Source organism: Schistocerca nitens, chromosome 4 (assembly GCF_023898315.1).
Source record: "Schistocerca nitens isolate TAMUIC-IGC-003100 chromosome 4, iqSchNite1.1, whole genome shotgun sequence".
Classification (NCBI taxonomy): Eukaryota; Metazoa; Arthropoda; class Insecta; order Orthoptera; family Acrididae; genus Schistocerca; species Schistocerca nitens.
Window position 1 is genome coordinate 173023827 of NC_064617.1, and position 24989 is coordinate 173048815.

Sequence of the window (24989 nt, forward strand, 5' to 3'; positions counted from 1 at the left end):
AAAAAATGGAACAGAACTTTAGTAACTTAGATCAAAAAATTTTAAATGCTGAAAACAGTATGCTAACTAATGTAAATGTTTTAGATTAAAAAATTTCAGTACTTTAGGAAAATTGCATTCACAGCAATCTATATTCAGATAATGGTATTGCGTAGTCCAACATTCCAATCAAAAGTTTTCCATCACACAATTTACATCCAGTGGATTTTCTACACCATTGTAGAGATAGTTTTGTGTCAGGCATGAGTGATGACCAAAAATTAAATTTATTAAAAGATGTCTTGAAGGTGAAGCTCTGTCTTGGGTAAATCTAAATGTAAGTCAGTGGGAGACATAGCAAAGTTTTGAAAAAAGTTTTTTAAATAAATTTTGGTCAGAAGCTGACCAAGGGAGAATTAAAAGTGAATTTCTGAATGGTCCTAATTATAGGAATAGAGATGGTACCCTGAAAGAGTTTTGTAAGAATCAACTTAAGAAATTAACACACCTTGAAAAACCGTTTGACAAAATGACATTGATTGATGCATTCAAAAGAAGATTACCAGAGAGATTGCAGTGTTTTTTAGTACATGGACCTGATGATTGCCTTGAACAATTTTTAAGAAGACATACAAACAGAATGTGCTAAATTCACGGAAAAAGGCTGTGTTGCGATAATCGCATGAGCAAACGATGTTTATTGCAACGAGGCCAGCGCTTTCATTAAAAAGCTACTCGTATTGCTGCAGTTATTACAGCATACAAACATAATACTAACAACTGTGCCCACGAGATATGACCTGGCAGACTGGTCTTGTGTGAACAGAGAAATTCGCCTAACGAATAGTAAACTGAAACACTTTTGCACTAAGTTTACGAATGTGACACTACTGGATAGAGACAGGTATGAGAGACACTGCTTCACAAAGCATGGACATCTAAATCAGTTTGGCAAAAATAAACTAGCAGCAGACATTGGAAAAGCTTTTCATGAAATAATAGGCCAAAACAATAACGATCATGAAAGCAGACCAGTCATAGCCCTAACTAACGAGGGAAACTAGTGAGCTGGGCCAACTCTAGCAGGATTTGGTCCAGTAACAAAAATCTGCAACAAGCAATTAATACACAAACGAAAGTTCACTCAAACAGCAATACAATTAAAGACAAACAAAAGTTAACAGTGTTTCATCAGAACATAAGAGGCCTATACTGCAAGCTGGATCAGTTCACAGCAAATATAGAAGACACAAAAGGTATAAACAGTGCCCACATTCTGTGTCTAACAGAACACCACATCACTGCTGGTATTGAAGTGGTCCCTATTCCCAACTATGTTTTGGCAACGTCTTATTGCAGGAACTATATGGACAAAGGAGGAGTAGCTGTACATGTAAAAAACAATGTCTTGTTCACGGCCATAGATGTACAAAGATTCTCCTTTGAGCTACATTTTGAAGTATGTGCTATAGAGGTGCCAGACACTGTCTCCAGATTAACAGTTGTGGCAGTTTACAGGGCACCATCTGGTAATTTTAAAGTGTTTGTTAAACAATTAGATACTCTTTTGTTGTACTTAAGTAGAAAAAATAGGGGCATGGTAGTTGTTGGGGATTTTAACACAGATTTCTTGGTTAATTCTCCCTGCAAGGTGGAGTTTGAAAATCTCATGTGCATGTACAAACTTGTTCCCATGGTTAGCTCGTCCACCAGAACCACAACCTCTTCCAGTACTCTCATTGATAACGTTTTTGTTGATCAGAGTAAAGTCAACCATATTAATATTGAAATGGTTATAAATGGTCTGTCTGACCATGACGGACAACGAGTTACTTTCAACAGCTTGGGAATTCCTCTGAGTGACACCTCACTTAGATGGAAAACAGTAAGGAAAATAAGTGAGGAAGCTATTCAAACGTTCAGATCACGTCTTCAGCATACTGACTGGACACCTGTTTATCTAGCAGAAACTGCTAATTCAAAATACAATTTATTCACAAATGAGATAGCAGGTACCTTTGAAAGTGTATTTCCAAAAAAGTCATACAGAGTCCAACCTGCTAGGTCTGCAAAAAAACCATGGCTTACTAAGGGCATCATAGCTTCCTGTCAGAGAAAAAGACAACTCTACATAGCATCAAAGACTTCTAACAACCCTGCTCAGCTAAAACATTATAAACTCTACTGTAAAATTCTTGCCAAAGTAATTAAAAACTCTAAAAGTATGTGTATAGCATCTGAAATTACTAATTCTGAAAATAAAATTAAAACAATCTGGAATGTGATAAAGAGAGAAACAGGGACTGTAAACTACACCAAAGACAAAAATATTGTTTTAACTGTTGACAACTCAGAGATAACTAATAGTGAGGAAATTGCTGAAATCTTTAACCAACATTTTTTAACTGTCCCAACACAGATAGGTTGCCATGGTTCTGTAGATAAAGCTGCCTGTATAATGAAAAATAATTTTCCAGAACCTTTCAGTCAAATAAGTGTGCTTCCCATTACTGCCGATGAAATCAAAAAAATCATACAGTCTTTGAAAAATAAACATTCTGCTGGTATCGACGATATTTCAAGCAAGCTGTTGAAGGCTTGCTGTAGTGAAGTGACCGAAGTTTTGTCTCACATCTGCAACACATCCATGCAACAAGGAGTGTTTCCAGACAGAATGAAATACTCTGTTGTCAGGCCCCTGTACAAAGCAGGGGATGCTACAAATGTGTCAAACTATCGCCCTATCTCTCTATTAACAACATTTTCAAAAGTCCTAAAAAAAGCTCTGTACAACAGGATTGTGGCACACCTTGGTGACCTGAACATCATTAACAGCCAGCAGTTTGGTTTTCAAAAGGGAGTTTCAATAGATAACGCAATTTTCTCATTCACAAATGATGTTCTAGAGTCTATAAACAGCAAGAGGCTACCAATTGGTGTCTTATGCGACCTATCAAAGGCGTTCGACTGTGTAGATCACCAGATACTCTTCAAGAAGGCCTGTCATTATGGAATTACAGGACCTGTAGGGAACTGGTTAAAATCGTACCTCGAAAATAGGAAGCAGAAGATTATTCTAGATGTTTCAGATAGTGTATCACAATATATAGTGGACTCTGAGTGGGGAATTGTGCAGCATGGAGTACCACAGGGATCAGTGCTTGGGCCCTTGCTGTTCCTCATGTATGTTAATGACCTGCCTTTATCCATCAATAAGCAGTGTAAATTTACAATGTTCGCTGATGATATGAGCATTGTGGTGGATAATGTGTCAACTACTGACTTAGAATCCGAGGTCAATGATATCCTTAAAGAAGTTCTGGATTGGTTTAGTATTAACTCCCTTTCAATAAACCTGGAAAAAAAAAAAAAAAACAATTTTATCCAGTTCCAGACAACCCATAAAAACCTGAAAGAAATAGTTATCACACAGAATGATCAGATGATAAAGCAAGTGTACTTATCAAAATTCCTAGGCGTATACGTGGATAGTAAGCTGAACTGGGAACATCATGTTCTACAATCACTAAAACGGCTGACGTCGGCAACATTTGCTTTACGAATTTTGTCATGCTTCAATGACATTACCATCTCAAAGTCAGCTTACTTTCGCTATTTTCATTCAGTCATGTGTTATGGCATCATCTTCGGGGGCAATACACCTGCCGCAAAGAAAATCCTCACAGCACAAAAAAGAGCAATAAGAATCATTTGAGGTGTACCCCCACGAACCTCATGTCAAAATCTTTTTAAACGACTTGAAATGCTGACAGCAACATCTCAGTACATATATTCACTGATGTGCTTCATAATAAATAACCCCACTCTGTATGAAACGAATTGCCTACATCATGAACATAACACCAGAAAAAAGAGGATTTCCACTGTGAGTTAAAGAACTTGACACTTATTCAGAAAGGGGTAAAGTACGCTGGAACGAAAATTTTCAATTCCCTACCCAACAGCATCAAAAGTATAAGGAGTAGTACATCAGTATTTAAACGTAGCTTGAAAAATTATTTACTTGAGACCTCACTATATTCACTAGAGGAATTCTTTCAGAGAAATAAGTAAAACCCAGATTGGAAAGATGTTTTTAAATTTTTTGACACTGTTTACTGTTAAACTAATGTAATAATGCCCTAATGTAAAAATTCCTGTTTTTCTCATTTCCATTTTTGGGTCACTTTTAAACCCAAAGTGGGAAGTTTTGATTACTGTTCAAGGTTAAAATAGATGCAATAATGCCCTAAAGATGAAACTGCTATCTTCACATTTATGTTGACTAGTTTTTAAGCTAATAAGTATGACTTTTGTGCACTGTTATTAATACTATAACAATGTCTTTATTCTATGTATTTTATTATGTACATTGACACGTTCCACATCTGAGTGACTTGCTCACATGTACAGATCTATGGAACAAGTATATAAATAAATAAATAATGATATGTTGACAGGCTAGATAGGGCAATGGAAAGAAGCATGTACCATAACAATTGAAATGATAAGAGATCAAAATGGTAATAACTACAGAAACAGAGCTAGCGGTAACTTCTATCAGGATCAACACGGTAATAAAGACAGAAACTTTGAACATCAGCAGAACAGGAATAATGGGGATAATCACGGTCAACGTAATAGGAGAAACAATCATAGAGGTAACTACTTGAGAAACGGCAGTCCGCTTCAATGAAGGTTCACAGTTTTGGGGTGAGGAAACACAACAAGTACAGGACCTCCAATTTGCACTTACAATTAAACAATAATAACAGTACTAATAATGAGGCACAAGTATCTGAAGTTGGACGGAAGGAATGTTGGATTCTGATTTATGTTTTTATCAAAAGTTTTGGAATACTATGTTTAATTATAGTGATGTAGGTACTAATCACAAACCAGAATGTGAGAGTAATGAGAATTTTGATGCAGCGTGTTCTACTGATTACTTCCCTTGGTCAGAAAACAGCATTATTGATACATGTAAAACAGGTTTTGACTGCATTGGATCTGAATTATGTGGTATTTTTGATGTAGATGTGAATGAGAGATGTGAAATAACTGAGGTCGGTAAGTCTGAGACTGGCAGCTTATTGCAAATGAATGTAGGTGAGGTGTGTGACTTTAATGGTGCTGAGACTTTTGTTGTTAATGATGTTGATGAAGTAATGTTGGAAGAATATGATGATGATGATCAGGTTTTGTGGAGTTTAAGAATAATGAAGTTTCAGAGTTATTTGCGAATAAAGATAAGGTGAGTGATGTTTGATTTGACTGATTTGATTTTTTATTGGTCCAGTTTTATCATATAGCACAAATTGTACAATTGATATTGGACAGGTCAAAGATAAGTTACAATAATACATAGTATTAGCAATTAAAATTAGGTACCTACTACAATTAATTTTGTTACGTATTCAGAAATTCTCTGACAGAATAGAAACAGTGCTTTATTAGAAATGCCTTTAGTTTAGCTTTAAATATTGGATGAGTAGTACTTTTTATTTCCTCTGGTATCTTATTGTGTAGTATTACACCAATGTTAATTATGCTCCTCTGATAGGTGGTTGTTCTGTGATATTTTTGATGTGTATTTGATTCCCTTCTGGTACTATAGTTGTGTACACTTTTGTTCTGTGGCAGTTTGCCTGTTTTCAGGAGGTAGTCCCTAGTGAACAAGATAGTTTCATAAATGAATAAACTTGGAACATTTAGAACACAAAGCTCAGTGAAATGGGATTTACAGGACTCCATCTTTTTAAGACCACAAATTATTCTTAAAGCTCTTTTTTGCATTCTAAAAACCTTTACACTGTAAGTTGAGTATCCCCAGAAAATGTTCCCATATCGGATTAGTGAGTGGAACTGAGCATAGTATGCCTGCAGTACTGTTGTTTTGCTTGTTGTAGCCTTTAACATTCTTAGGCCATAGCACACAGATGATAGTTTTCTACACAAGTTATTTATATGTGTGTCCCACTTCAAGTCTTGCTGAATCCAAAGACCCATGAATTTTGTGACACTTACATTTTCTAGAGGATCATATTTTAATTGTGTTTGAATAGACATTTGATTAGTTGGAGGAATTAAATGAAAATCGACACACACAGTTTTTTCAGTATTTATAATGAGTTTGTTTTTTGAGAACCATTCAGAAAGTATTTTCATAGAACTTTCTGCTGTGGACCGCAAAGTTTGTGGACTGGAACCAATGAGCAATATGCTGGTGTCATCGGCAAACAGGATAGTTTTTGTGGGACTCATATATTCAACTAAGTCGTCCACATAAATCAAAACGAGTAGTGGACCTAAGATTGAGCCCTGTGGTACTCCATACTTTATTGTTAATTCCCTAGAAAGAAAGAAGTTGTTTCTTGTTTTATTCATTTTGTTGAATTCATACTGAAGTGATACTTTCTGCCTGCGGTTTTTTAGGTATGAACACAACCAGCTATGTGCTACACCTCTTACTCCTCGTCTTTCTAATTTTTCGAGCAGAATGTTATGGTCCAGGACGTCAAAGGCTTTTGATAGACCTAGAAAAACACCTGCAGCTAATTTATGTTGATCAAGGGATTTTAAAATGCAGTCTAAGAATTCGAAAATTGCTGTCTGTGTAGATTTAGACTTTCTAAAACCATGTTGTTGTACTGTAAGAGGTGCATATTTATTTATGAAACTTAAAAGCCTGTCATAGAAGAGTTTTTCTAGAATTTTTGAGAAGGAACTTAACTGTGACACGGGTCTTGTAGTTTGATATTTTTTCAGAAGAACCTTTTTTTAGCAGTGGTGAAACTTTTGCTATTTTAAAAATATATGGGAATACACCAGTTTTTAAAGAGAGGTTGAAAATTTTTGCCAAGGTGTTTGCTATGTGGTGAGCACGTGATTTTAATATGAAATCAGGTACTTCGTCAAGACCACTTGACATTTTATTGCTTAATGATTTAATTTTACTTATAATTTCATTAGGGTTTGTTTCATACACATACATAGAAGCAGTCGAGATCACTGACTTGCTGGAGAAACTTGGGACTGGTCCTTGACAGTGTACTTGAATGAGGTCTTCAGCTAGTGAGGTGAAGTATTCATTGAATTTTTCCACAACTGAATTTGGGTCTGTGACTTTTGAGCCTTCTAGTGTCAATGATACATTCTTTTTCTTTGGCACTGAACTACAAGTTTCTTTCTTTATAACTCTCCACGTGGATCTCATTTTGTTAGATGAGTTTCTTATCAAATTGTCATTCCACATAATTTTTGCCTCTTTGACTACTCTACCATAGATTCTTTTGTAGGCCTTTGAATAATCTGTGAATTCTTGGGTTACTCTATATTTCTTACAAGAGTACTGCAGAAATCTGTTTCTCTCACTGGAAATTTTTATGCCTTTAGTTACCCATTGCTCATTATTGTTAGGTGTTACTGTTTTTACTACTTTTGGGAATGCTACATTAAAATAGCGAAGAAAGATGCTCTGAAAACTCACGTACATGCTATCAACATTGTTCTGAGTGGCGATGCTTTCCCAGTTTTCCTTCACCAGTAAGAGATTAAAAATTCTAATGTTATCTTCAGAAAAGGTTCTTTTTTCAACTACTTTTCTGGATCTGCTACTACTTGTTGGCATTTCTATACACAGCAGCTGTGCCTTATGATCACTGTAACCCATGCTCAGTACTCTGCTTGTGAATCTGTAAGTTGTTTCTGAGATGAATATTTGGTCAATAATGGAATTTGTGCATTCTGTTAATCTTGTTGGACAGTGTATTGTGGGGATCATATTGAATGTGTTGGTCATATTTATCAAAGCTGTCTTTTGAAAAATCAACATTGAAATCCCCACAAAGCACTATCTTCATATTTAGTGTACTGATCCTGTTCAGCAGAACCTCTAGTTTCTTCATGAAGACTGACAGGTTTCCACTTGGTGCTCTATATATGTTAATAACTATGAAATTAAGTTCTGGCAGTTTGGTAATGGAAAGTTCAAAGTCTTTTTCAATTGAGTCAATATAACTTTTACTGACATCACAGAACTTTATATGATAACATAAGCGAGAGTCATGGAATACCAGTCCAGTCAAAACAGTTTTTCATTAATTTCATGCAGAACAGTGACCCAAACAGTAAAGGTGTGTTATCTGTAAGCCTAGAGAATAAAGGTGAAAACTTTTTGAAATTTGTTTGGGACCAAATTGATGATAATGTAGATAAATGTGCAATCTGGAGTAAGTTAGCTGTGGTTAGTTAAAATTTGTATCCAAATTGGTGGAATGAAGTGAAAGATGATGTCAGTAGGAAATGTTATTTTGACAGTAATATATTTTGTGTTCCTTCTGTAATAAGTGATGTTAGTTGTGCTATGGAACCCATTCAGTGTGTTCAATCTTCACCTGACAGCATGTGTAACCAAAGTAATGCTATGATACCAGTAAAATTGATAAAACCTTGGAAAAACAGTGTGGATGTAGCATTTGATGAAACTGAAAGTTATCTTTTACATGAAGCGCCTAATAACAGAGATGATGATTCAGATTTTGGATGTCCTTACATTAAGATCAAGGTAGATCAATGGGAAGGGAACTGTTTGATGCTGGTAGCCCAATTTGTGGTATATCTGAACAATTTAGAGACAAGATCCAGTATAGTTAGAATTTTGTGGAAATGCCCATTGTAGGTCTAAAGATAAGAGGAGCTACAGGTAAGCAAAGCAAATTGGTAAAATCTCGGGAACTTTTTAACGTTTAGTATAGAGGGCAAAACCTTTGAACATGGATGCTTACCGATCCCTAGTCTGGAAGAAAATATAATTCTCGGTATGGATTGGATAGTGAAAGTTGAGGCTTGTTTTGGATGGAGTGCTAAAGAATTGTTTATTTTGGAACCTAAAAGTAATACTTATGTGACAACTAATTTCTATATTTTAAACTGTGGGAAAAGTTGTAACTATCTGCAAAACACTGTGAACCAAGGTGAGTACCACGTGTTTGATGATGATATTAGTTTTTGATGAGATCGAGGATTTTGAAAGTGTAGTACATTCTAAAGCAAGGGAAGCTACAACTCTTAATGACCTACAAAAGGAACAACTTAGGAATTCGTTATTGGAGTTTAAAAACATGTTTAGTGAAAAACCAGGAAAAGTGAAAGGCTATCAGTGTATGCTTTACCATAGAGATCATCAACCTTTCCTTCTCAAGCCACATAATATACCATTTTCGAAAAGGAAAGACGTAGAGAAAGAAATTCAGAAAATGGAAACATGGGGCGTAATTGAGAGAAATAGGAATGCTTACAATAATCCTTTAGTTGTGGTAAGTAAGATAAATGATCGAGTGAGAATTGTTTTGAACTCTAGACATCTTAATAAATTTCTCGTCAGACAGAATTTGGTTAAGTAAAATACATGAGTAGTTTGGACTTGATCTCTGGATTTCACCAGATCCCACTTGAAATTAATTCTAGAAAGTATACAGCATTTTTGTGTGGAGGTAAGTGTTTTCAATAATATGTAGTACAATTTGGGCTAAATGCATCGGTAGCTTAATTCATGAGCTCTGGATTCTGTCTTAGGAAGTGAAGTGCATTCAAAATGAATTGTGTATGTTGATAACATTCTGGCCACAGAAAAGACTTTGGAACAACATCTGAATCTGTTAAGAGATGTGTTTTCAAAATTAGAATCAGGGGGCATGACTTTGAAAATAGGTAAGTGTAAATTTGGTGTGGAAGAAGTTAAATTTTTAGGACATGTTATATCTGAAAAAGGAATTGCACCAGATAAAGAGAAACTTGCTGCTATTGCTAATTTTCCTACTCCTCGCAACAAAAAACAGCTTAAATCATTTTTTGGGCTAGCAGGATTTTATAGAAAACTTTGTAACAGCCAAGCTTTGATTGCTCCATGCTTGTGTGAACTTTTGAAGAATACTGTTTGGGATTGGAATCAGAAGTGTCAGGATGCTTTCGATGAGATCAAATGACAGTTGTATCAAAGTCAGATATTGTTCAGACCAGATTTCTCTCTTCCTTTTTGTTTTATGACAGACAGTAGTGATGTTGTGTTGGGTGTTCATTTATTTCAAGAGAACAAAATTGTTGGTGTTATTGAACACAGATCTCTTGCATTTGCTAGTAGAGTATTGCAGAAACACGAAAAGACATACACTGTAAATTTGGCTGTATATTGGGTTTTCAACAAATTTAAAAATTATTTACTAGGTCACAAAGTCATCATCTATACTGATCACAAAGAATTATGTTATCTTCAGGTGTGTAAGCTGTACCATAACAGAATTACTCATTGGGCCTTGTTTTTACAGCAGATACATTAAGGGCATAAACAATGTAGTTGATGACACTTTGTCTAGGCACCTTTAGGCAGTAAATCATCTAACAGCTTTGGAGAAGGAGAGAAAGAGTTTAAAATTATGTACTTGAGAGGTGTGAAAGAAGAAAAAGAGTTCTTGAAAATTTGCAAACACATCCGCAGGTATCAAAATCATGATCAAAATTGGAAATTGATTAAGAGCATGTTGGGTAAGAAAGGAGAAGAAAAGACAGAACTGTATTATAAGGTACACAAGGGTATTTTATTCAGGAGACATAAGACTGACTCACAGGATTGGAAACTATGTTGGCCGGAACAGTATATTGATACTTTAATTACTTATACACATGAGAGTTTTGGTCATTGTGGATCCACCAAATGCTAACAAAAGATTCAGGAAAACATATATTTTAAAACGTAGGAAGGAAAGTCAAGAAAAAGATTGCCAGCTGTGACAGATGTCAAAGAGTGAAGGTAACCAAACTAGTAGAGGCCAAATGCAAAGCATACTGCCTAATAGTAACCTAGATCTCGTGTCTGTGGATGTTTATGGACCCTTACCTAAATCTAAGAATGAATTTTGTTATGTTTTTGCGGTGGTTGATGTATTTTCGAAGTTCATAAAGGTGTTTCCTCTCAAGAAAGCTACCAGTAAGCAAGTCGTCTCTAAGTTTGAAAACACATATTTTCATCAGGTGGGTAATCCTAAAACAACCTTATCTGATAATGGTTCTCAGTTTACATCACAAGCTTGGAAAGATTTTGTTGATCACACAAAAATAAGGCATATTTTAACCTCGGAGTACCATCCTTCGAGAAACCTGCAGAAAGATATATGAAAGAGATTGGAAGACTGTTTAGAACATATTGTAGTAAGAATCATACCAGTTGGATAGGTTATGTCAGTGATTTTGAGGATATTATGAACAGCTTACAACATTCTTCAACAGGTTTTTCACCATTTGAAACCATGTTTAATAGCAGATGAGCTACTTTATTTCTGAAAATGTTGAGTTTCCTCTATGTAAAATTCTGTCACCGCAAGAGAGGGAAAAATGTGTTAGGGAGATGATGAAAAAACAGGGGGATAGGAGAAAGCAGAGACATGATGGGAAAAGGTAGATTTTCTAAGGTGGAGGTAGGAGATTTTGGGTTGGTGAAAGCCAGAGAGAAATCTAAAGTCTTGACATCTGAGATAAAGAAATTTTCCGATACTTATATTGGATCGTTTGAAATTCATGACAATTCACATCCTAGTGCATACAGGCTTGTGTATCCTAAATCTAAGAAGTTATTTGGATTATGCAATATCACTGAGCTGAAAGCATATAGACATGATCCACAAGTATCTATTTTTTTCCTAGTGTCATTTATTTAGTAGGTAAGATGATGTGAATTTTAAAGTTCTATTTTATCTATTGACTGAGTTAAAAATCTGTGCTAGACTATATAATTATGTTCTGTAATAGAATTTGATACATATATGCCATGAGACTAAATGAGATCTTTTTGCAATTTTAAAATGGGACAGTGTTCATAATTTGTACTGCAAAAATTAGGATTAGTATCTGAGCATATCTGTGTGTAATACATTAATAATCCATTTCTTTTCATTGCATTTAACTCTGAATATTAATGTTTCATATGTGAACACTTTTTAATCACACCTGACATAAATCCCATATAATTGACTTAGAAAAATGACTAAGGAGAGCATATCTTGTCTGATATGAAGAATGTATAGAACAGCATATTTAGTACACAAAATAATGTTCAAGATTTGATATGAATGCTAGACAGGACGTTACATATCCGTCGGAGTGTGTGATGAGAACTCTAAGGAGGAAGCTGAAAGATGTGGGCGGATTCACTCCCCACACAGCTGTATGGCTGTACCGTGCTGACCAACTGACTTACAAGAGATCATGGGTGCTGGGTAACGTATGCGCATCCGTCAACTACACCTGTGTTGTGTCTGATATTTATGAATTGTTAGCCAAGAGTGCTAAAGACAGTGTTATTCAACATAAATGCATGTTTTTTCGAGAAGGGGGATTGACTTTCCAGAACATTATGTAACTTTCAATCAGTATGTATTTTTTTAATCAGTTGTAAATGAATCTTCTAGGTCTTGGTGTACGTAGGTTGGTTGTATAGATAACTGGCAAATAGTGTTGACGACATTTACACGTATACCGTATTTACTCGAATCTAAGCCGCACTTTTTTTTCCGGTTTTTGTAATCCAAAAAACCACCTGCGGCTTAGAATCGAGTGCAAAGCCTGCGGAAATTCTAAAAAAAGTTGGTGGGTGCCGCCACAACTTACTTCTGCCGTCGAAAATATGTAGCGCTACACAGACATGCTTTGTAGGCACAAAGATAAATACTGGCGCCAAAACCTCTGCGTCGGTAAATAAATTTTTTTACTGTTTGGGATGTTTGTCAATATGGCTAACTCTACGTTCTGAATTTTTTCCTATCTGTGAGAAGAGATGGTTGATATAATAGGAACTTTTATAAATTGTGAATCACATGCAGTATTCTCGTCACCATAAGAATAATACGCATATAAACATTTTGCCATGTATTGTTTCATGTTTGCTGCTACCTCATTTAAATCCGGTCTGCCTAATAAACTACGAAACTAGAGTGAGACAACAGCAAACGCGGAAGAATATACATATCATGTCATGTTTATATTCGTATTATTCTTATGCTTAATAATGATACAGTCAGAAATGAAGCACAGCAATTGACTAGATTTTTAAATCTAAGATGACTCTAATTTCTGTGTAGAATGTAATGTACTAAAGAGGCGCCTGTAAAGATTTTCAATCGGAGAAAATTTTTCGCTAAACTCTCGTTCAGAACATCTTCTATCATACGCAGTCTATTATTTGGTGCTTGTTGATCATTATCAAAGAAAGCAGCAGTGTAAGTAACAACTAATAGAAGTTTCTTGCCATTGTTTCGCTAATGAGATCGGCGGTAGCGCGCACAAAAGCAAGCCATGCCGCGAGCTGCGACAGGCCGTAAACACGCACAATCAGAATGCGACAAACAATGCATGACACAGTACAGTAACGCATTTTCAGCTTAGAGTGACGTAAATAAAGAAAACTGCGCTTATCAGATCAAAGAAAAATAAGCTATCAATTCAAACCAGACGAAGCACGTGGAAAAGGAAGGGTACAGGTATAAATACGGACGGAGCGCCTGACGCATAGCAATGGCTACCTGGTAAAGCTTAACTGCTAACTTACAACTCGAACCAAACTACTGTAGCTGTATCGTCATTTATTCGACCTAAATTGTGTCTCATATTACAATGGACCAACTTTGTTTCGATTTGGAGATGCGGCCTATAATTTTTCTCTCCCCTTGAATTTCGAGTCTCAAATTTCAGGTGCGGCTTAGATTCGGCAAAATATTTTTTCCTTGATTTCGAGTCTCATTTTTCAGGTGCGGCTTAGATTCGAGTAAATATGTTAGACAATATAACAAGATGTATACATGCCTGCTTTCAATTCTCAAGCTACTGCATTGTGTCATCCTTCAAAGATTAGATTAGATTAATACTTGTTCCATAGATCATGAATACGACACTTCGTAATGATGTGGAACGTGTCGGTTAATAAAAGATGTCTGTACAAGATTTATATATAAAAATTCAGCCAATGAGTAGAAGGAGTTGCCATCTAGAAATTCTTTTAACTTATTTTTAAATGTTAGTTGGCTATCTGTCAGGCTTTTGATGCTGTTTGGTAGGTGACCAAAGACTTTTGTGGCAGCATAATTTACCCCTTTCAATTCTGTTTATCTGTATTTATCCTGAGTATTGCAATATTGTATCTGATTTGAACTTGAGTTGTGGACAGATTCATGCTTATCTCTGTTTTGGGTACCCCTGGTCATCGCGACTGTGTGTACTCAAGGAGAGCATACAACTATTAATTGAGGCTGGATGATTCTTACAATTACTCTTTGCATAATTGAACGTATTGACATGATTATGAGCTTTATTCATTTTGTTGCGTCGAAACATTTTTTTGCTGGTTTGTACCTGGTGTGGTTTGGATACATGGTTTGATCCCCACATCGGAAACGTAGGCCCTAATATTTTTCCATTATTTTGTTCTTTTAATATTTTTCCATTATTTTGTTCTTTCATGAGTCAACATATCCTTAAATACTCTGGTTCATGTAGCTGACTGATTCATACTCATGGTTGAGTATATTCTTCTGGTCTGTACCCGTCATTGTGAGTTTTCGAGCCGGCCCACTTGTCGTATACTTAGGCTCTGAAATTTTCTCTTCTCTTTTGAAGATTTTGAAAGCTTGATTGCATGGGTGTTACTTACAATTTATAATTCTAGTAATTTACATTGTCTCTGTATTTATTTCTATAGTTTAGTGATGTAATGTTGTAGTTTTGACCTTGTATTATTTTCTTGTGACAGTATGTTCCACAGATCTGAATACCATATCCTGATATATGTATAGATTATGACTTGTATAGTAGATATTTTGCTTATGTTTTCTGTAATATCTTATGTATCAGATACTTCTGTACATCTATATTCTAGCATCATCTTGTACACTGTTTGGCAAACCTTATAGTCTGTCACAAAATACTGTAAACATACTGTTTCCAAATTTTGTAATGGGACACCTTTTTCTAACAAAGCCTTTTTTTAGAGGTAGCTGATACCAGGATTAATCCCGAATCTGGTATAGATGAACATCCTCGTCTGTTTCACTGAAAAGAATTTCATTTGGTTTTGTATACGATGTATTACATTTCAGACTTAGATGTACAAAAAGAAATTCATTTGTTACACTCTGTATGTATGGTTGAAATTATGAAATATTTGTTATACTTAAAATCATATTATTAATTGCACAATCTAATGCAAATTATTACATTTATTTCTGGATTCATTTATAAGATAATGATATAACAAGGTAAAAATTCTGCTTTTGTCAAGAAGGTTTGTAAACTCTTTTGCTTTGTCAACTCTTTGGAATATTGTCAGTACTGCAGAATGTTGGGGGTAGTGGGCATGCCTCCCATGAAAACAGATGTATTTATAATTTTAACAATGTGGATTTGTGTTCTGAAGTGGAAATTGTAAAATCGGTGTGATATTGAAAAATGTGACAAAAAATAAAATTCAGGAGTAAAAGAGGCAAATCTTCAAACATTATTCACATCAACAGGAACCTGCAAAATCAAAATTTTCAGCCTACGTAAAAAGTTTTTGTTTTGTATACCTTACGCCTCTCAAAGCTTTCAAAACTTTTAAAGACAAAGAAATTTAATGGTGACATGTGGGAGTGTAAGAGTAAAGCTGGTAGACATTTCTCTTTCTTCTTAAGCATGGTGGACTCACATACCTTAGTGCATTAAAAAATAAATGTCAAAAGCTCTCAGAACCTACAACAATCTTCTCACACACAATCAACATTCAAAAGCACAAATGTGATTTCTGAATGAGAAATCTGCCGTGTAATCATCCTTTACGCACAGAAAATGGGTCTTGCAACTCTTGCCTACTTTGTGTGCTTACACTGAAATGTTAATTATTTGCATATACAAGCTCATACTACACTTCATGCCAATTTAATGTCGTCTTCATGGTGTTGCAACTTGAATGGCCACTAGCATAATTACCTGGGACTAGTGTGGTCAAATGTTATAAAAGTGTGGATGGATGGCAAACAACAAGAGGAATTTTTATAGTAAATCCACTGAGAGAGATACAAATTGCTAAGGAGAATTTCAGTTTCATTAGGGAGACAGCAAATTTTTTAAAGTGGCAAAAGTAGAATGAAGGTTCATGGTGGGGCCAAGCACAGAATTAGCGTCCCAACAGAGGGAGTGAAAATAGGGAAGAAAAATTTTAAAAAGAATTTTTTAAAGAAGTCATCATTGTGATAAGGTTGTGCAGAGAGTATAAAATGACAAAAATAGTGGAGAGGGTAATGTGTTGTATTTGAATGTGTCAGCTCAGAAATCTGCATGCACCATTACAATAAAATACACATGACTGTGATGGATAACCAGTGGTTAGCAAACTGAGATGTACATATCAAGAGTGCATCAGCAAGGCAAAGTATATATTATAAAATGAAAATAAATTGAAGGATAATGTATTGCAGAAACGTTACAATTTAGTGTTATGGCAAAGACAACAATGGTGTTACAGTAGGACGTTAACCTAGGTGACTACACATTTCAAAAGCAGGTTTTCAAACTGCAGATCACAGGGTGAATAATAAGTGAGCAGAAAGCGATTGTGTATGACAACTTATCAAATGTCTCTCTGTATGACTGACTACCACAATTCAAAAACTCGACTACCCAGTTGTGGAACAGGCTGCAGTCTGTAACACTAATGACACTAACAACTGCTTCAACACCTGTACCATTTGAATTCTCTTCCTGCGCCATAACCTTCTCTATGCTGCGAAGAAACATTCTCCCATCCCTCCACCCCTGGTCAAAACTTACTAAATCTAGGTGATTGGCAAATCCCTTCCCATTTTCTAGCCCTCATCCTTTTCTGCTATCATTTACAATCGCATACTTCTTCTGTTCCAATATTGTATTCTCCTCTACCATGATCTATACCCCTCCCTCTTAATTTGGTAAGATGTTACCCAGATACTTCTCTAACTCCTCCTTGTACATCTTGCCCCATACTTTATCTTATAGTCTACTATGTGCAACCACCTCAAAACCTATGCAACTTTCTGATCTTCTATGGGTGCTTAAGCACCATCCCTCATGCATCTATAAATGAATTGTTACCTTTAGCCCTCCCCCCTTTCGTTCTCAACCTGCACTATACTTAAGCGCCCACACACACACACACACACACACACACACACACACACACACACACACACACACACACACACACGAGGATTTTTCAGCAGTCATTCCCTTAAAAAATTTCTTCAAATGTTTATTATAGGATCTTCACACACAAAAGTTCATGCATAAATATTCACCGTTATGTTGAAAGTACTTCACAAATTTCTATTGAAAAATACCACAAATGCAGTTGGCAACAAGTAACAAGGTGTTAAAACAGTTCTCAAGTTCTTTATTGTATACTCATTTAAAAAATGACATAAGAATGCTTTCTCCCACGAACTGAAGACAAAAATAATTAACAAGAATTTCTGCAATAATATATTAACATCAGCAACATACTGAAATTGGATGAGCGGTAAAATGATAAAAAAATTGACTAATAATAATATCACATTAGAGCAACAAGTTATAAATGTTCTATGATTGCTTTGGTTAGGTGCTGAGGTGTTGGTTTTTCTGCCGTTGTCCACACAGTTAAACCTGCAGTCTTCAGAGAGGCCTCTGTAGTGGGCCCAATTGCCACAATCTAAAAAGAAATTAATACATTTATTTTAATTAATATTCCAACTGATTTTCTATCTGCTGCATGACACAGAGTAAGTACAGTACTCACTGACAAGGGAAAACTCATGGGACAATATCAGTGAAGCGTATGTTTCAAATATACACATGCCTTCAACAGTATACAGGGTGCTTAAAAAAATGTATCGCATATTTTGAAAGGTGGCATGTTGGACCAAAACAAGACAAAATGTGGGCCCTAAAATGCATATCTTGAGAGCTGTAAGCAAGTGTCCATCTTGACTAATGTGAAACCTATGTCTTCAACTGCAAATTCTTTACTATTACAAATCACCTATAAAATGCAGTAAACAAATGAGGATGAATTCCTCTGTTGATGTCCATGGATACTGCATTTAATGAACATCTGTTAGTGTTGTTACTGTAACCATATTCACAGTTTTGGGTAAATGTGGCATATACACCAGTTCCAACAGAACTAGTTTGCATTTCAGTAAGTTTGTGAAATGCTTTTACATTGTGATGTTATCTCTGTGCTTACCCGCGTCGGAGAAGTCAATTATTCCACACAGGAAATGGCAGACATGATCGTCTGTTATGGTCTGCAAATGGAAGCAGCAGTTGAGCCATTTAGGGAAACCATGAAAAACATATATGTGGATAGACTGGTAGGGATTTGAACCCCACTTGTCAGGTAAGACCGTATAACAGTGGGTACGGGACAGACAGGACACTCCACTGTGTGAACAAGCAGTATTCGATGCTCCACTCTCTTCTATAGATAATGAATGCTGCACTGGAGATATTATGAACTATTTTGGACAGTGCAGTGACATACCAAAGGCGCTTTATGAATAAAACTGGTGATCTCAAGTACGAATTTTAGGAAGTAACTAACAAGCCATAATGATTAACATTACTTCAGAATAGAATCCAGACGATATACAAATACTGGACATGATAATGAGGCATTTTTAGACCTACATGTATTCCTGTACTCTTATAAGCCACCATATAGTGTACAAGAATCTTTTCCCCCCTCTTCCTATTCCAGCTGTGGATGGTATGCAGGAAGGATTGACAGTATCCCACTTCATACGCATAAATTTCTCGGATTTTCTCTTTTTCATCATTACACATTATGTATTCTGGAGGATTTCGTATGTTTCTTGGCACATATTAAAATGTGGTCTTGAAATCTTGGGAGTAATTCTCTCTGCAATGTATATCACCTTGCAGCATCTCCCACTGATATCTCTGTTATGCTTTCATTCTGGGTAAATAAACTCATGACTATTCACGCGTGTCTCCTGAAACACTGTTATCTGTTAGTCCAACCTGATAAGGTTCCTACACTGAAAAACAATACCTATGAATTGATCAACTTAGAACTTTGTAAGAAGCCTTCTTTGTGGGTGAATTACCCTTCCTTACAACTTGACAGATAAACCCAGTTTGATCAGTGGAGTGATTCTATTTTAAATTAGTCTGGACAGATACTTGACTGACTCTAAAATACTGATTGCCAATCATGCAGTTAAACAATATTGGGTCTTTTTGTCTGTTTATGTGGATTAGATTGAATTTATTTACTTTGGCGGTTAATTGTCTTTGCAGCAAACACTAATCATCTGAGAGTCTTCCTGCTTGTACAATAGCTATGTGATGATGCAAAATTATACATAACAGTTTCTGAAAGATGTAAAACACAGCATCAACCTTGCCTCCACACACAATCAGCATCTGTAGACCTCAAATAGATTCCTATAGAGAGAATGCCTGATCTTGGGGAAAGAAAAGAAGCCATCATATCTTCCTGTAGTAAACTGGTATAATGAAGATGGGTCTGAAGTTCTGTATGTCTATCCTGCAACCTTTCTTAAAGACTTCGAATGATCTGAGCCTGTCTCCAACAATGTACTTTGTTTGTTCCACAAATTTACAACACACTGCCACTAAGAGAAAAGCTAGCTCTTCTGCATATTCAACATAGAATCTTATGGCTGAGCATCAGGTCTAGTGGCTTTTTGCCCATAAAATATCTACAGTTTTTCAGTTCTAAACTCAATCAATTCCATGTCCTAAATTTTGACATCCCTCTGACGATCGAAACAAGGAACTGTGTTGTGTTGTCAGTGAAGCAGTTTTGGAAGCAGAATTTTATATATAAGTCTGTATTTCATCATATTCCATTTCTGTGTTGTAATGATCAGCTAGCAGATGACTTTGATCCAGTGACAGATGGAATGCAGAAAAACAATGTTTTTGAGTTCTTTGACAACTCGGAAAATGAGATCCTCCTCCTCCATTCAGTGAATGCTTATCAAGTAGCTGTCATTACGTCTGTTTCGACTTTGTTCAGCTTGTCAGCAAGGATTCATCTTTCTTTCAACTTGTCATGCAACTCTCTCTGCTTCCAAAGATACTTTCTAATACAGGTATTGAAATATGGTGGGTGTTTGCAATCCAACATTACCTTCTACAGCAAAAATGTATTTAGTACATTTTACATTCTCTTTTTCAATGCTGAATTTTGCTGTTGATCACTTTGGCACTTCATAACCATTTTACTGTTGTACGTAGTAAGCAGAAATCTCTAACATTTTTTAACTATTTATTTAACAAATGATCAATGATGCTTTAACAACCTTATGGTTGCCAATTTCATGGAACATCAGATCAGATGGCCAACCAAATTATCTTTCTTGAGCCACTGCACAGAAGACAGCACATTTCCATTTCATTAAGGTCATTGAAGATAGAGCACATGTTCTAGTTATGGAAGGATGGGGAGGAAAATAAGCCGTGCCCATTTAAAGGAACCATTTCAACAGTTGGCTTAACTGAATTATGGAAATCATGGAAAACCTAAATCTGGATAGCCTGACAGATGGAGATTTGAACTATTGTCTGTACGAGCCCAGTGTAATAACCACTGTGCCACACCACTTGGCGTGCTTACTGGACCTTAGGGGTGTAAGACTTGTAAGATGAGTCACTGTATCAGCCACTCTCGGGTGAGTTTTGCCCCTGGCCACAGACTGTTGACATGGCACTATACATAGTGATCATGTATAGAACTCTATACATGGTTTTGTTATTTTGCACATGCATGCTATCTCGTGGTACTAACTATGCTAAAGTATTTACTTCCGAAGATCAGTAGATTTTAACAACTTACACCAGTTGTTATCCATTCCCACAACTCATGTACAAGGATACTATTTTATTGGTAAGGATTTCAAATAAGGAAACCATTTGATTAATAGAAAAATCCTGTACTAGCCTGATATATAAATGAAAATGTGTAAATAGCTGAGCACTTCAATAAAGTTGAGTAGAAATGTCATTTTGAGAGTTAGAACATCTTTATTATGTATGAAGGTTTATTACACAGCACATTCTATTGTGGTTGTTCTATTTATTTGCATGAGGTATTCCTTAGGGACTTTCGTGTGGTGACGAAAATGGTAGCGCCACACTTGACGTCATCGCAAGTGTAGCACTCTCTCTCCCCCTCTCTCCTACACATACACACACACACACACACACACACACACACACACACACACACACACACAGGGAGATTCTGTTTGTAACAGCATTTTGCTTAACTAGTGAAATGTCATAGTCTGAACAGAATGTCAGTTTAACTAAGATGCGTGCTATTCTCTTGTCTGATGTATAGTCAATGTGTAATGAAGTCCAGCTGTAACTCTACATTGTCAGAACACTGATTTAGCAAACAATGGCACTGAATTAAATTTAAGAAGATTTCATCTCATCAAGTGTTCAAAGACTACTACAGGACAGATGTATAATTTATAAGTAACACATATATCGGCCAAACCCTGGCAATATGATAGAAGTCCCAATGAGGTAATGCAGATATGCAGATGCAGCAAATGTTTGAAACATGTTTAATGATCATTACAGATGATTAGGAAATAATGCCCTGGTCACAATACTTCTTTGAAGTGAATACAAATGAACAACTGTGGGCAAGATGTGTGTACAAAACATCACTCATGAGAATTGGGTGAGGGAGGAAATCACTCCTTAAGGAGTGGACAGATTTTGGTCTGTGATAAACAGCAAGATTATCAACATTAACTCTACAAAGAATTCCAAGTATCTCCCAGCCACTTCTTGAACAAATGCCATGCCCAGTTGCTGCATCTTCTCAGAGTCCTGCAAAAGTTACAAAATCTATTCCATAACTTCTATCTGTTTGGTAAATAACAACAATGGAAGTGAGCCATGAAAACAAGTTGTACTACTTGAGAGCTCTAGGAGATAAAGGTCTTATATAAAATTGCAGGATAACTGAAAAGCTTTACACAACATAAGTATGTCTCGAACAAAGTAAAGCTTTAATCAACATGTTTGCCTTGAATATAGTAATTCCTTTTCTCAGAATTTTTATTATGGTTAATACCGTACAAACAGCACACTCACAGACAGTAGGATATTATTGGCATTACTGACATCATACTAACTGGAGTGGCAGTCAAATAACTTATAAAAAATCAGGCAATGTTAGAACAGAAGGCAGAAAGGAATGTGACATTAAGGGAGACAGTGTAGTAAAACTGCAGGCCAGCAAAGTGCAAGAAGCGGATAGTTCAGAGACAGGATGCAGAATAGGCATGAAGGAAAAACTAAATGACAGCAGACAAGATACTGTAATATAAGTTATGGGTATAACAGTTTACAAACAACACTTTTACTTATTTCCAAATGTAGTCTCACATATGGTATTGTATTCTCCCCTTCTCATCTCTTTATGATGATGCTCCACATTCTGTCCTCTATTTGTGCTGCATGCCTGACCTTAATTTACCAGCTTATTTCCTCTAGAAGAGGTGACCACACATTTTGATAACGACAGCTGCAGGAGACACTAAGTATAAGAACCAAAGAAATGCTCCCCCACAGATGAGTCAAGTAAAATCCTAGTGATAAACTGTTGAAGCATTTGCAACAAAGTCCCAGAGTTTGAAGCAATTCTAAAAGGCACTGGAGTTTGTAATGCTTCGGAGAATTTCGGGGTAAATTGTAGAGATCCTCGTATTTCCACCGTCTCGAACATGCGTTATTTTAGAAATGAGTGTGGTAAAGTAGAACTGTGTCTACTGCACCACAATTACGTGTGTGCAGAACGGATGTGTATCGGGTGGATGATCGGCATGGGCAGGTAGTCGCCGAGCCCACCTCAGAAGTTACATGTCCAGTTCAAGGAATTAATGCGCCCTACTCCGTACGACATCAAACATTATTGTGTGAACATTTGAATGTTGTTGAAAGAAGAGAAAGAGACAATTGGTAATTCATTCATTCATTCATTCTCTTTCTTTGGTAAGGTCCGGAGAGTTGTAATGTTTAACTTGGAGAGATTTGTAGAATATATTTATGCAAAAATGAATGTGATAGTTTCTGACAGACCGGAAGAAGGTGTTGAGCTTACAAAAAATGTTTCAGTTGTATGAAAACTGTTATGTGTGATGAAAATACAGTGAGATTGAGTTCAAAGTATTCTTGAGTGTATGGAGTTATTTTAAAAACACAAAAAATTGATCCAAAGTAGCATCTTATCCTCGGAGAAGAAATTGTGCAGGCCATTGCACCCGGCTATCCTGAAAAGAAGATCGGCGAAGCAACTCCAAGTAAGTTCTATAGCCAAGGGGGAGTGTGAATCTTGCACACCAGTATCACACTGCCATCCTTAATCACCAGAAAAGTGAGCAGGACATGAAAAGGAGGACTTTTTTTTTTTTTTTGAAGAAGATTGAGATGAGAAAAAGTTGAGAGTTGCCATAGCAACATATAATAATGAGACGAAAAAATTGGTCTGCAAGATTCGATGAAGAAGATTTGGTTGTGGGGAGGAAGCAATCCTCACACATGCAGTAACCAGGCGACGCCGACGCAGTAACCAGCCATTGTTGCTGGTTGCTGTTCGAGTTGCTGACTTCGCGCCTGCCGACGAAGACACCGATGCCGCGACCAACATTTGACGGTGCCGGCACCCCTGTGGTTCACTGGTGCAGTTTCTACACCTCACCGATGCAGCCTACAATCCTATGCCAGGTGAGCTCAAGATAATAACTATCTGAATGTAAACTAGGGTGGTCATTATTTACAGAGGTGAGTTTTTTTAAATGATCACAAGATCAAAGAAAAGTAGGACTGTGGAGGAGGAACAACAACCTACAGAAACTGTAGAACCAGACATGGCGATGACATTGACTAAGGTCACGCCAGACTGGACTGAAGTAGCAAATTTAATTAAGGGATGAAGTCTGAAGTTGGACTCTGTGAATACTACTTTAAATGAAGAACTAGAAGCACAGAGTGTAACTTTAACTGCTCAAATTGAGTCTTTGAGAAATGAAATAAGTACTACTTTAAGTGAAAAGTTAGAAGCACCGAGTGTAACTTTAACTGCTCAAATTGAGTCTTTGAGAAATGAAATAAGTACTACTTTAAGTGAAAAGTTAGAAGCACAGGGTGAAGCTTTAAATTCTAAATTTGAGATGTTAAATGATAAAGTGGAAAATTTACGAGTACATTTAAAGAATGAATTAAGTAATTCTTTACCTGTACAAATGAATCAAATGTTTACAGACTTTAACCAAAAGCAGGATCATCAATTTCAGAAGTTGACCCAGAAATTAGAATTTGATATTGAGGACAAGTGTACCAATATAGAGCCTGAGTTTAATGAGAAGTTAGGGTCATTTCAAAGTGTGTGTAATGTTACATTCGACGCAGTGAAACAGATATTATATACCTTAAAGATACCATTGAAAGACAAGACAAACTGATCCCTATTGTCCAATCACAAATTGCAGGGGTCAACACTCATGTAGATGCAGTAGAGAGAAATTTTAATGAAAGACACCATAAATATAAGCAGTCTGGAGGAACAGGTAGAGGAATTAATCAACCGAAAGTTGCCGAAAGGGTAAACACAGACAACATTCCACCACGTTTAGCTTCAGAACTTGATGATACTAAAAAAGGCATAGACGATTTGTGGACGGAATTTAAACTTATCCAGAATAAGACAGAGAAGGGGGTTGCTACACAGAATGTAGTGTTCACTAGTAAAGTGGTCATTTTTTTGTTGAGGGGAGACTTTCACACAAAATGTAATAAGAAGTGCTGGTCTGCACTTGCTCAAGTGATGTTAAGAGCAGATCCATGGGATCCGGGTGGAGTCACATCATTCCCCAGGGACATTAACATTCTGTGTTAACGGGCGGAGT

The 24989-nt window shown here is 36.3% G+C and overlaps 1 protein-coding gene across 1 annotated transcript in view; it reads right to left on the reverse strand.

Annotated features, from left to right (window-relative positions):
• Nucleotides 1-17408: 17408 nt before the first annotated feature.
• The window catches only part of LOC126251659 (uroporphyrinogen-III synthase-like), a 38268-nt gene continuing 30687 nt past the window's right edge, over nt 17409-24989 (reverse strand). The window contains exon 4 of the mRNA XM_049952230.1: nt 17409-17722. Coding sequence (XP_049808187.1) covers nt 17603-17722 — 120 coding nt within the window. The 3' untranslated portion in view covers nt 17409-17602. The remainder of the gene's footprint in view (nt 17723-24989) is intronic.